This window comes from Balaenoptera musculus, chromosome 2 (assembly GCF_009873245.2).
Source record: "Balaenoptera musculus isolate JJ_BM4_2016_0621 chromosome 2, mBalMus1.pri.v3, whole genome shotgun sequence".
In the NCBI taxonomy this organism is placed as follows: Eukaryota; Metazoa; Chordata; class Mammalia; order Artiodactyla; family Balaenopteridae; genus Balaenoptera; species Balaenoptera musculus.
The window spans coordinates 108,540,640-108,554,330 of NC_045786.1; the positions used below are offsets into that span (position 1 = coordinate 108,540,640).

Below are 13,691 nucleotides of genomic sequence, written 5' to 3' on the forward strand. Positions count from 1 at the left end.
TCATATTAGCATTTCCCTTTACGGAAATCTTAGGGTCTACAAAATGAGGTCTTACAACAAGGTCCTTTGTGTACTTTTTAAATTAATCCTCCTTTTTATGGACACTAATGACCAAGGAAACCTGTAGCTCACATATCAAACTCTTCCTATCTCCTTCAATTTTATCAAATCTAAAGAACACAGCTCAGTAACTGATTCCACCCATGCCAGTGGCAACATGGTATACCTTAAGTCTTAACTAAAAACAGTCTGAAATGTTGTAATGTGTAAGTTTCTCTCCTTGAAAACAGACATTTTTTTCTTTATAAAATGAGGTATGACATGGCCTTCAATAGGAATGCATAAAGTTGGAGATGGCCACTGAAAATAAGAGATTATGAACTCTAATGTTCCCTTCTTAGCTCTAAGTCAAAGCTGAACTTAAATCTTTTTAGTAACAAATTCTAATAATATTTACCCTTTAAAAAGTGTAATAAGGTTATGCTTATCTTCCCACCTCCTAGACCTTCCACTATTAATAGTCAGATCACTGACTTACATTTTTTTCTTTAAAAAGCACAATTAGACACAAACATACATACAAGTTCTAAATTGGTTTTTGTGTAGCATGAGTCTTGACTGGTTTTTTTCTATAGGTCATTGGTTTGAAACATTTAAAAGGGTCCCTAATTCCTGCTAATATGGCCTTGCCTTAAACTGTAAAATCTGCAGTTTATGTACAGTGTTAACTACAAAAATTTCAGCAAGTTTTCCTATGCACTGTTTTGGTAAACCATTACTAAATGCATAAAATGAAGAATAGTGGAGCTGGTATATGCATTTTAGAAAATACTTCCTAAAGTAAAACAGGAAAATAGCTTAACAGTGGGAAAGAGATCTAGGAAAAATCAATAGACTTCTACTTTTCCTGTTGCTTTTCATGCTTTAATATGTTTTGTTTTGGTTTTATTATTTTAGTGATTTTCTTTATCCTTCCTCAAATATTCCTAGATTATGGCGAGTGGTAAATGCATGTAGAGATAATTGACTGTAAAGGAAAAATGCAAAATTATTTAACTTTAAGGAAAATGTACTAGTAGAGAACCCTTAGAAGAGAATAAGATGTATTCAAAATTTTTTGACTGGGGTATCAAATTACCTTACAGAGCAAAAGCAGAAATACCAATGAAATTCAATCTATATGCCAAATTATTAGATAATGGATTATCCTTTATATATGTATTATATATCACAATAAACCTTTGGTAAGAATTCAGTCTCATTACTTAGAATTATAACTATCTAGACCTAATTTATAAATTACTCAAGTACATCTACGTATCTTCAGCTAAAATCAATTATGGAAAAAAATGCCTAAATAGTATTTTCATTTCCTGCACATTTCTACTTTAGGCAAACTTTAGAAAATTCATTACAAGTAGTATATACTTGGTACCAGGTTAAAGAATAATGATGCTGCCTTATTCTAAAATGATTAAATTAGGCAATTGTTTTATATATATATATATATATATATATATATATATTTAGAAATAATACATGTAAAGTTCCAAGCACAATGTCTGTCACTTAGTTGTCTCCTAATCGGTGACAGTTATTATTAGTTACTAAATGTAAGCAATATGACAAAATGACTAAATAGTTCTTTTCCATATGTACTATTTCAAGTCTACTATTCCTCTGCTACTAGATCTGTAAGCTAAAGTCACAGTTCAGAAAGGTACTTGGAAATGATATATGAAACAACTCCACCTAACATCAAAAACAAACAAAAAAATTATAAAGACACAGAAGCCAAAAATTTCAAAATCTCTTAGGACAATTACACCAAGAGCTTGCCCAACACCTTCTCTGAAGATCATATAAACTGATCATTTTAAAACAGCAGCAAGTTTATAATATTAAGGAGATGTGATTTGGAATTAATGTCTTCTGCAATGTAAATAAACATGATAGCTAAATTTTGTACCTTCCTCTGCTCTTGCACCTTCATGATCAGTTCTAGTAGAGGCTGACCTAGACTGATTTATGATTCCTGAAGGGATGAGGGGCAGCTCATCATCTCCCAGATCAGCTATCATGTCGTAGAGTTTTGTCCTGTTGACCCCTGTAAATTAATGTCAGCAGTAGAGGTTCATGTAACAGCTACCGCTTGACTTGCTAGCAGCCTTAAAAACCTACTTACTAACAAAACAGGCTATTTTTAAGAAGTTCCAGTTATAAAAATCTCCAATAATCAAAGATGTCTTCAATTTTCCATACCAACCCCCCCAAATAAATAATTTAAATATTTAAGATATTCACTAGTTCTGTGGAGATACATATATACATAAAATTGAGTCTTCTGTCACACAACCAAAATTCTAAGCTCACAGACAGAGAAGGTACCATTAAAACAAAAAATTTTGGTGTTTAAGTTACCATTTAACAGTGTAAAGAATAAAACATGAGTTTTTCCAACTTAATCCATTATTTTAAAACATTAACAAAGAAATTAGTACAAATGATTTTTATGAGGGTGCAACAAACAGTTAACTTTCCCTGTGTTTATGTGGATATTTTCCTGCCATGTTCACACAAACATGTCATTAACAAATCAACTCCAATTTTCCTCAAAATGTTTTTTCACTTTTCCCAAATTTGAAAAACCTGATTTACCCATGAGCTCTCTTAGTTTCTCATCATAGTATAAAAAGTCAACATTGTCATAGGCCATAAGTTTAAGGAGAGAATTTCAGCTGTTGCATGGATAATTCAGGCCCAAATATGCAAAACTCAGTAGCATCTACAGTACTGTGGGATCTCTTTAACTGTGAAATTCAGAAATGACAGGAGAATCATTTCTCTTATGTATTTTGAAAGAAAATAGTTTTAAGAATGTCAGAAAAAATAATTTGAAAAGACAAAAGAAAATGCTTTATAGTCAATATAAAGTAAAAACAATTAAAATAGGCAAATCCAAGGCCACACTTTATGACCTTATTTACTAATGTCAACATTAATGGACTAATTAGACTACATAATTATTAAATTTCACTATGGCTATGAGAATATTAGTAATTCTATAGGAACTATCATTCATTTATGTATCCCTAACAGAATGCTAGATAGTGAGATTATAAGGCTTAATGGAAATAGGTGGAATCTTATACATTTATTAACTCTGTTTCACAGTAATCCCTAACTTCTTAGAAATGCTTAAGCAACTCTACTGTATGCAAAATGTCAAGCAGTCTGAATTTCCTAAAGTAATTATAATGGAGAAACTCATTTATTATCTGAGGATTTTCCCCCTGACAATGAAGTGCCTGTAAACAAATTCTCTAATAAATGAAAAACTGCCAACTGGAAGTCTAACCATCAGTGAAATTCAACATGAAAGAAGATGAATGTTATCCTTTCTCACAAAATAGCTCTTTATAACTTTCCCACTTATGAGTACCAACATCATTGACTTGATTTCTGTTCTTAAAATCCTGCAACCACATCTTTTTTTTTTTTTTTAATTTATATTTTTGGCTGTGTTGGGTCTTCATTGCTGCTCGCGGGCTTTCTCTAGTTGCGGCGAGCAGGGGCTACTCTTTGTTGCAGTGTGAGAGCTTCTCATTGTGGTGGCTTCTCTTGTTGCGGCGCATGGGCTCTAGGCAAGTGGGCTTCAGTAGTTGTGGCACGCGGGCTTCGGTAGTTGTGACACACAGGCTCAGTAATTGTGGCTCGCGGGCTCTATAGTGCAGGGAAGCCCTGCAACCACATCTTAAGAATTCCTTTTCAACTTATAAATGAGGAGAGGGGGGAGATTTGTTTTTAAATAGAATCCTCCTTTAAAGTATTCTTCAGGGACTTCCCTGGTGGCACAGAGGTTAAGAATCCGCCTGCCAATGCAGGGGACATGGGTTCAATCCCTGGTCCGGGAAGATCCCACATGCTGCAGAGCAACTAAGCCTGCACGTAACAACTACTGAAGCCTGCGCACCCTAGAGCCCGCAAGCCACAACTACTGAGCCCACGCGTCGCAACTACTAAAGCCCGTGCGCTCTAGGACCCGTGTGCCACAACTACTGAGCCTGTGCACCTAGAGCCTGTGCTCCGCAGCAAGAGAAGCCACCACAACGAGAAGCCCGTGCACTGCAACAAAGAGTAGCCCCTGCTCGCCGCAACTAGAGAAAGCCCGCGCACAGCAACGAAGACCCAATGCAGCCAAAAGTAAATTTAAAAAATTAAAAATAAATAAAACATATTATAAAAAAAAGTATTCTTCAGATTAATCTCTTTCTTGCTATTGACTTTATTCTAGTCAAAGCTTTCATTCTTATGAATTACTGCAGAAGGTTCCTAATTGGTTTTCCTCTCTCCCAGCTCCATTTGTCTTTAATCAAATTTGAATACTACAGCTAGATAAGTTTTCCAAAATTATCACATTTATCATATCACTCCTTACTCTGAAACCACAAACAGCACTTCAACACTCTTTCAATCAAAGCTAACTAAAATCTTGTACTTAACCCTGTATGTGCTTCATATGTGCTGATCCTATTTTCCTACCCAATCTCATCTTTTACTGCTCCACAATACAAATCTCCCTAATTTTCAAATCAGAGCAGTTTCCCTATAGTATCAATATTCACCAAGGTTCTTTCTACCATATTTTGTCATATCTGTCCTTACCTATCCCTTAGAAAGGTAAGAATACTTCCTGCACATACTTCCATCTCCTCTGTGAGCCTTTGTCAATCTTTCTCTGCTCACTCTTATCATACTTATGTATACCATAAATTTGACTTTGTTAGATATTACTTATAAATAATTTCATCATATGATAGCTAAATATAATAAAGACAAGAAAAAGTTTTATCATTACAGGTAAGTCATATCTTCCTGAACACATGGACTGGGAAATATGGAAGAAAAGGAAAGCAGGAGACAACATGAAAGTTAATTAATGTTCAAACTGAGGATCCCAAATTATATAATTATTACTTTTTTTGGCTTGCATACTATAGCCAAACATTAGTTTCTGTTTGGCACAGTGGCAAGTTTAGGAAAGACGGAATGTCCCTGCTTTAATTCTAGTTTCTCAAAAACTGCTAAAAGATGAAGGCAGATTTCTTAACCAGATGTAACAGTCCTATCTAGCACCTACTTTGTAGAACATCTTTCAACTAACTACATTTAATGCTCCTTCATTCTCTTTCTAAATCTATCCTGTATTCTAAATACAGTAATTGTAATGAAATGCAATTTCAAAAAATTTGAAATCTAATTAGCAATAATGAGAAAATTGTAATCATATTAGTGTAACAGAATGTTATACATAACATTATAAAAATATTCAAGGGCATAATTGAAGACTCATTAAGTATTAATTAAACAAAAGTTGATTCTCAATTATTACTCTAATCTATAGAAGAAATACTCTTTCTAATTATAACACCAAGAAAAACTGTTCTTTTACCACTATGAATAATAAAACAACCCATCTACCTCTTAACCACGACCATCAAGTCTATACAAGTGCACAATCATCTAAACAGATTCTAGGAAAACAAAAAACAGTATGCCATGTATACGCCAAACTATGGACTGACAACTGCTGTGTTAAGTGCTTTTAAATTCACACTCACAAACATACACACTCATGACATGAAATCTATCTTTCCATTACTCTATTATTGTAAGCAAAACAGTAATTTTTTTTTTTTTTACTGAATCTACTGTTTTCCCTTTCTCAGTCTACTGTTCTTCTCCCTTTGTTAATCAGCCTTATACTCTGAAGTGAAACCAAATGTTTAGCAGGCAATCTGGAAAAGATAAGTTTATTTTAGAATAAGGTTTAGTTATGTCATGTTTGCTTGATCTGTTGTATTTTCTGACTATCATCTTAATTAAAAGAAAGCTCTGACATGACAAATGTCATCTTAAAAAAAATGACATCACAATATTAAGGAAAAAATAGTTTAGCTGCAAAGTGATTCTGCAGTTTAAAAATGTGTCCTGAAAGAGCATCAAAATACCTTCTCCCCTTTGTCAAAATACCTAAATTATTTTTTTGGGGGAGAAAAAAGAGAAAGAAACCTGAGTGGAAGAGTGGTCTGTTTTAGAAGTGTGAAATTGAAGCCAGAAATATAAAACAACTGCATTTCTTAGCTGAAAATAATATCCCTTAACTACGAAACAACTGTTCGTCTTTGATTTGATGCAAGAAAGAGAATAGTGAACAGTTTTATGGACTCTCTCCAAAACAGAAGCAGGTTAATCATCACAGTCATTTTATAGTATGTGCCAAGGTGCTTTTATAGGCTCACTGAAAGTTATTGCTACAAAATAATAATTTCACCTTAAATGTTCTAAAATGCATAATATATAGATGATTGGACTTAAGTCACAATTTACAAAAATATTGCATTCCCTCTTGACAGTTTGTCATCCTGAATCTGGAATAGCAAATGACAAACACTAATATGAAACTTTTTTTAAAAAAGGAAAACTAGACAATGATCCAGGGATGCTCATTTATATGTGAATCTTTGAAACAGAAATCTTTTGAAGAAAGGACATGAAATAATCTAATCTTTATAAGCCTCAATTTTATAAGTATAAAATAGCATAGGAATAACAATAAGCAAGAATAAGACTATCTATTAAAGGAAAACATATTACAATCCACAATTTAAACTTTCCACGTTGAAAAACCGAAACAAATACCAAAGTCTTAAAAGCTATTTACCCTCCTCCTTCATATTCTAAATAAAGGTTCCAAATTTTAGATGCTTTACCCTTACTTCAGTTGCTATACACAGTGTGATTTTTGTTATTGATTTACATGTTTTTACTGAGACATAAAATACTGCAAGAAAGGAGACCATAGAAAGCTAGAAAAATCCTATCAGACCAAGATATTAACAAAAGATGAATTCAGAACCCTCCCACTCCCTTTCCCAATTACAGAAAGCTTAGAAATTATTTAAAGATTATAGAAAACAAGAGTTTTAGATTAGATAATAGTATTATATCACTTAATTCCCTGATTTTCATCATTGTACTGTGGTCATATAGGAGAATGTGTATGCACTAAGGTATCTAAGGAGCAACATGTCCAGTACTTACTCAGTTTTCTGAACTGTTCAAAATAATAAAGGTACATATTTAAAGAGAGAAGGGATAAAGCAAATATAGTAAAATGTTAACATTTAAAGAAACTGTGAAAGTGCATGGAATTCTTTACACTATTTTCTTGCAACTTTTCCTTAAGTTTGAAGTTATGTCAAAATAAAAAGTTACAAGGAAAAGGAAGCTTAACCCTTCTGAAGCTTGAGACCAAAATAACTGTATCAAGTCTCTTTAGTTTCATGGTGTTGACTCTTAGAAATGCTAATAGAAAAAGTAAGAAAAAGAAAAAGAAAATTAATACTGAATTGTATCTACAGTCCAAGGCAAGGATGTCACTTTTATTTTCTTTTGCCTTAGCTGGGAAAAAAGAAGGGTGAAACGGAGTGAACAAACTGGAAGACAGATAAACATTAGCTTCCTGGCTCTTGATTTTAGAAGTCTTTCCATTTTTAAGAGTCAAATCATGGTTGAGTCTTTACAAAGTTAAAAAGTTGGCATTCTCATCACTTTTTTTCCCATTAAAAAAAAAAAAGGCATTTAGATTGGATTATATCTGATTTCACATGGTAAAGTTAGCAAATAATTTTCTTCCCTTTAAGAAGCTGGAAAAAACTCTGTAGAAACTTAGTGCTATGATCCAACAGGTGTGATTCATTCACATTTTGGAATAAAGAAAAAAAAGAAAAGGCTAAAGTTTATGAATTATTCTAACTTATACAAAGCCACATCTGCGAAAATATCAGAAGAAAACCCAACAAAAATAGATAATAAGAATGCTAAGGAAATTCATGAATTATCTTTTCATGTAAAATTGTATCTTAGCATTAACATGATGTTCTACCTGGATTAAGACCTAAGTTTATTATCCATCAATTAAAAAAAAATTATTTCCATGGCAGGGATTCAGAGCCAACATTTTCAAAGTGAACTCTATATTCAAGAGCAAAAAGTTTTTATTTAACTAATTCACAAAGGAAGTGTAAAGAGAAACATAATTTATTATTTCCTAATTATTCACTCCTGAGACACTGTTGGAAACCTCATCTTTATATCTACCATACATGGGTAAACTTAAAAGCACTGGTGTTTATAAAAACAGTAAAAATGAGAAACAATCTGAAGGATTAACTAATGGAGGCTGGGTTAAATCCACAAAATGCAATACTATGTAACCACTAAAATTATATTTTATTTAGATGACTATGAATATTAAGAAAAAATGAGTTAAAAACAATATGATATTCTTGCTGGAAATTGTTAAAGGAGGTTTATGTATAAAGACATTTAGAAAAAGTTGGAAGAATATATGCCAAATATTAATCTCTGAGTTGTAGGACTGAAGGTGATTTTTACTTTTTCGTGTCTCTACATACTACTTGTATTGTTTGAATCATAAGCATGTGCTATTTTTATGGCTATATAAAGTTAGTTCTTTTTTTTTTTTTTTTTTTTTGAGAAAACAGATACAAAATCAAAATTAAAGGGGACTGGTTGAATAACACAGTACACATTTTGGTAATAAAATCATATTGAGACATGAGAACCTCAGGGCATGGCTCTGAGGTCTCCAGCTCCTGATTTAATCACAGTAGTTCTCTTTCATCCATTTCACATATTAGGTTCTGCAATATTCTGCTTGACAACAGGGTAGCTTGGTATAAAGAAATTGGAAAACGTTATACAGTGGAATATTTATTGACATGAAAAGGTATTTTCTGTGAACTGTTAGCTAAGTAGGCAAATAACAAAACTGTGCATATTATGATCCTACTAAAGAAAATTAATTAAATTAAAATTTTATGGGGATTTTAGACCTTAGTTTCAGTTCATCTGTTTCTAATAGTTCTTAATTAAACAGGTATTTTTTTCAATAAAAAACATTTTTTAGAAAAATGTAAAACGTACAAATAAAAAACCTTAAGTTGACTTATATCTTCTTTCTAAACCTCAAAAAGGTACAGGCATATCTTGGATATATTGAGGGTTCAGTTCCAGACCATTGCAATAAAGCAAGTATCACAATAAAGCGAGTCACATGAATTTTCTGGTTTCCTGGTGCATATAAAAGCTATGTGTACACTATACTGTACTGTATTAAGTGTGCAACAGAATTATGTCTCTAAAAAATGTACATACTTTAATTTAAAATACTCTATTGCTAAAAAAAATGCAGGGTTGCCACAAATCTTCAATTTGCAAAAAGAAAAAAAAATGTGTATAGATCTAAACACATTCTATCAGGAAAAAAATGGGGTATCTATATTTTAAATTAAAAGCAACACTACCTAGCATTTTCTTAAGATATCTTCAGCAGGTAAGTCAGTCTATGAATAACATACAGAAAATAAGTAATCTAATATTCAAATAAACTACTTTATTTCTTTAAAAAAAAAGATCTAAACCCTAAAATTCTAATGTCATTGTGTCTGTATTAAAATGGTCAATCATGCAAAAGTACTTTTATACTCAACATGCAATAATTATATAGGTAAGTGATGTTAGAGTTGAACACAGTCCCTGCCCAGCATTAAACATTTTTAAATACTGTAAGCAGTTCAACATAAAATATGAAACTTCTTAGAGAACAGTTTGTCTTTTTATTCACATGCAATAACATAAATAAGCATAAGGTTATAAAAGTGCACAACACATAAAATCCCCCAAATTCCTTATTTACCTCCACAATAAATTAAACCATTCAAAAGCTGCTTCACTGAAGGAAACTTACACCCTTTTCCACTGCAACTGCCATTTCATAAATTAATATATTTGTCACCAGAGAAAGGAATATGAAAGAATGCCTATATGGTTTTTGCCATTGAAATCTACTGTTTTCTCCTACACACAGTCAAAAAATTTAGACTGGCAGGATTCAATGGCCAGTTCAAAATAAAGTTCCCCAACAATAAACTTCAGTTTCTCCATTTAATACTCATAGGTCTGAAGATGATTTTCATACGGCTGTTCTTAAGCTTGATTCACAAAATGGAAATGAATTACTTCTTTGAGATGTGCTGTAGCTAAATTTATACTTTTACAATACATTGGTCAGGATATTAACAGTGAAAAATACACTGAGGCACCCAAAGACACTCAGCTATTGACCAAACAAACCCTACTGCTACCACTACCCTCTCCCTCTGGCCTTACTCCATCAGAGTAGCCAAGAAAATACTACCTAGGAGAGCTTTTTTTTTGCTACTGTTGTTGTTTGTGGTTGGATTAAGGCCAGAAAGCACAAACTATGGAAAGGGCTTTCCTATTCACTGTATTTTGGAATTCTCAAACTAAGAAATGTAACCTGGACATGAGCTGGTTATAGCAGTAATATCCTATGTATCAACAATACAGAAATTTATACTTTCTTCCTTTTGAACAGATTTCTATTATTTTCCATCCCAAGGCCAATATCCTTACAGTTTGGTAAACTTTTTAAAGCTTAAAATACAGACAAAAACCTTGAAATCTTTCCTTCATCCTTACCCACATATTTAAAATGATTTCCCACTTGATCAATAACACAACCTAAATTATATTCAAATAAATTTCAATTATACAACAGACAAAGTTTAAAGTTAGTTGCCCCCTTTATGAAACAAAAAGAAGTAGACAAAAAATCAGAACTGAAGAATTTTTATTTTCTCAAAGATTGGTATACAAAAATTGTAATAGAATCTGCACTTACTCTTTACCCCTTTCTTCCCCTTTCGTTCCTTCTTGTACTGTTCCTTCAGTTTACTTATTAGTCCCTGGTCTACATCCCAAACCTCAGTAGTTGGGGAGAGGTCATCTTTATCTACATGCAGCATATTATTAAAAGAAAAAAAATCAGCAGTTGGCAATGCAAGCTGTTGGCAGTAAACTGTTATAGCTTTATAAAATAATAAAAATGTACTAATTGCATATATTCAAAGTACTTTAAAGGTGCAGTCTCAGTTTTGGTATTCACAACTCAAACTCTAAAAGCTCACCTAATAAGTTTCTAAACATTTAATACCACTAACAAAAGTTAAATTGTGCTTCATTTCTATGAATCACAAATTTGAAGGTTATTATTCTTTCAATAACTGATATTCTTACAATGGACTGACATTAGAAATCTAATGTTATACAAAAATAGATCACTGCATCTTTATAAAAATGTTAATAAAAAATTATTCAGCCAGCATCATAAAAGCAAATGAATGAATTACATGCGAACTACTCATAAAAGTGCAAGCTAGAAAGGTCAGTGCCGTTTTATTGATGAAAATATTCATGCACCTTCTGTCACATTGATTCTGCATGCACAAAATAACTGTACTAATGGAGAGGCATTCTAGCCCTATATAATACATACATATATTCCAAACTACAATGTCTCGAATAATCCATACAAAGCATTCAGAGAATCCCACCTCTGCCCCCACCCCACCCAAACAGTTCAACATCTCATTACCTTCTTCCATTGGTCTACAACTAAGATTAGCAAAAAAAAACAAAAAAACAAAACTCAAATTCCACTGAAGAACTTTTTAAGAGTTGATATTTTTAGGGTAAGATAAAAGCAGTGACAAGTATGGAGAAGTGAAAACATACATTGCTGTACATCTGCTAAGGATGATACTTCAGCTATTTTAGGTGAATAAACAAATCCGTATTTGTTTTAAGTAAATATTTGTGCCTAGAATAAATTTACCCTATAGTAAACTAAAGGAAAAACAGCATTAAAAAGAAGCAGAATAAAAATACGTCTATTCGAATTATTTTAGGCATTAAAGGCTTTTCCATCCTTTAAGTTTTAAACTTACTGTTTAAGTTGAAAGCTGTTATTAGGAAGTTTAACATTTTGTTAAAGAACAACTAAGAGTTTATTTAACCCTGTTATTAAATAAAAATTATACCAAAACACATAGGCTAAGTCAATCAAGAAGACTGACATAAGAGGAAGATTTTAGAGAAAACATACTTTAAAAATTTTTGTTAACTCATTATATTCTGGCTTACAAGCCTTATAAACTCCCTAGGACTCACTGATTGCATCTATACAGTGGACATAAAAAAAGCCTTTTTTCCTTATAGATAGTTGTATGTAGTAAACATAAAAAATTCTCATATTTAAATGGTACACAGGGAAATTCCCTGGCAGTCCATTGGTTAGGACTCGGTGCTTTCACTGCCGGGGCCCGGGTTCGATCTCTGGTTGAAGAACCACGATCCCGCAAGCCAAAGGTACATAGAAATTCAATTTGCTGTACCTTGAGCTTTTCCTACTATAATCTATGTACTATGATCTTAGGTAGTCAATATGCAAAAAGTTAAATCCAAAAATTTGCTAACTTGAATTACCTGAAACTAGGTTGCTCAAGCCTGAAATTTACACGATTGTCAAATCTGCAAACTGTAATACTGTTTGTAATACAGTTGTAATAATGATTTAAAGAGAAAATGCACTTTTCATGTACTCTAATCATGAAAACAATGCTATATCAGGAATCCGTTCTGTCACTTTATCAAATACTCTAAGAAAAAATGTGATCTAAAGAATTAATCGCTTGTACTCATCTTAATAAAACTAACAATTCTTATTTTTAAAAGTGACAAACGGACACATTTTGAGCAAACTTTGTTAAACCTCATAGAAACAACAACAAAAAATTTAAGTGGTATATACTTTACACAGGAAGTTAGATAAAACAGTAAAGTTTAATAAGTTTTTTAAAAGACCTTTGTAGAAAAATAAAGCTGTGAATAGCTCTAACTGGAGTAGCAACGGGTAGTGAAGTGAAAAAGCAAAGGGAATAAAAAAGGATAAGCTTAAGAAAAATACAAATACTATTTGCAAGGTAACCTCAAATCTAGAAAACAAAGGTAAACTTAAGGCAGTGCAAAGAAAAGGTTGGTGAATGCATATGTGCACAAACATCCTGAAACTTGCCTGGTAGGTAACAGCTGATTTGATATTACTTATAAGAAATAGTTAAGAGCAAAAGGGAAGAAGCAGTATAATCTTCTACATATTAATTCTGTTTTTAAAAAATCTAGGGGGAAAAAAAAAAACCAAGAAATGAGGTTGAATTTTGTTTAAAAGAAAACACAAATATGCACAAAAAAAATGACCCTTGACAACTCAAAACCACAAAGGCCTAAAATTTTGTCATGGTGATTCTAACTACCAAAGCAAAGGAATTATACAAATCTACTTAATATAGCATAAATTGGTAACTAACTTTAGGCAAATATTCAGTACTTTATTCATTATATTTAAATACAAACATTTGGTATTTTGTAGTCCTATATATTCTACAGACCACAGTTTCAAAGTGTAGGAGACAATAACTAAATAACCTTAAAATGCCTAGTCTCCATGAGAGAAATACCGAAATTAGAAATGCTCACTAATATTTCTGATTATGCCAAGAAGTAAAAACTACTAAAATTAAACCCAGACTACCTAATGTAGATGACAGAAGAAAAAGATTTAAAAGCTTTCTAAAAGCAGTGGTTTCATAGGATAAAAGGATTCAAAATTAGGTACCCGAGTAGACTGTTAGTATACAAAATAAAAAATAACATAGATTATCCAATGTGGGTGAATATTGGGA

The 13,691-nt window shown here is 32.1% G+C and overlaps 1 protein-coding gene across 6 annotated transcripts in view; it reads right to left on the reverse strand.

Annotated features, from left to right (window-relative positions):
* The window catches only part of STRN3 (striatin 3), a 123,069-nt gene that overhangs the window by 20,628 nt on the left and 88,750 nt on the right, over positions 1 to 13,691 (reverse strand). For 3 of the 6 annotated variants that reach the window (XM_036842432.1, XM_036842431.1, XM_036842436.1), the window contains 2 exons: positions 10,793 to 10,903; positions 1,970 to 2,107 (listed from right to left, as the gene is read on the reverse strand). The exons of 1 other annotated variant lie outside the window; for it this stretch is intronic. In XM_036842432.1, the coding sequence (XP_036698327.1) occupies positions 1,970 to 2,107; positions 10,793 to 10,903 (249 nt within the window). The remainder of the gene's footprint in view (positions 1 to 1,969; positions 2,108 to 10,792; positions 10,904 to 13,691) is intronic. 2 more of the 6 variants (XM_036842433.1, XM_036842434.1) reach the window with 2 other exon arrangements.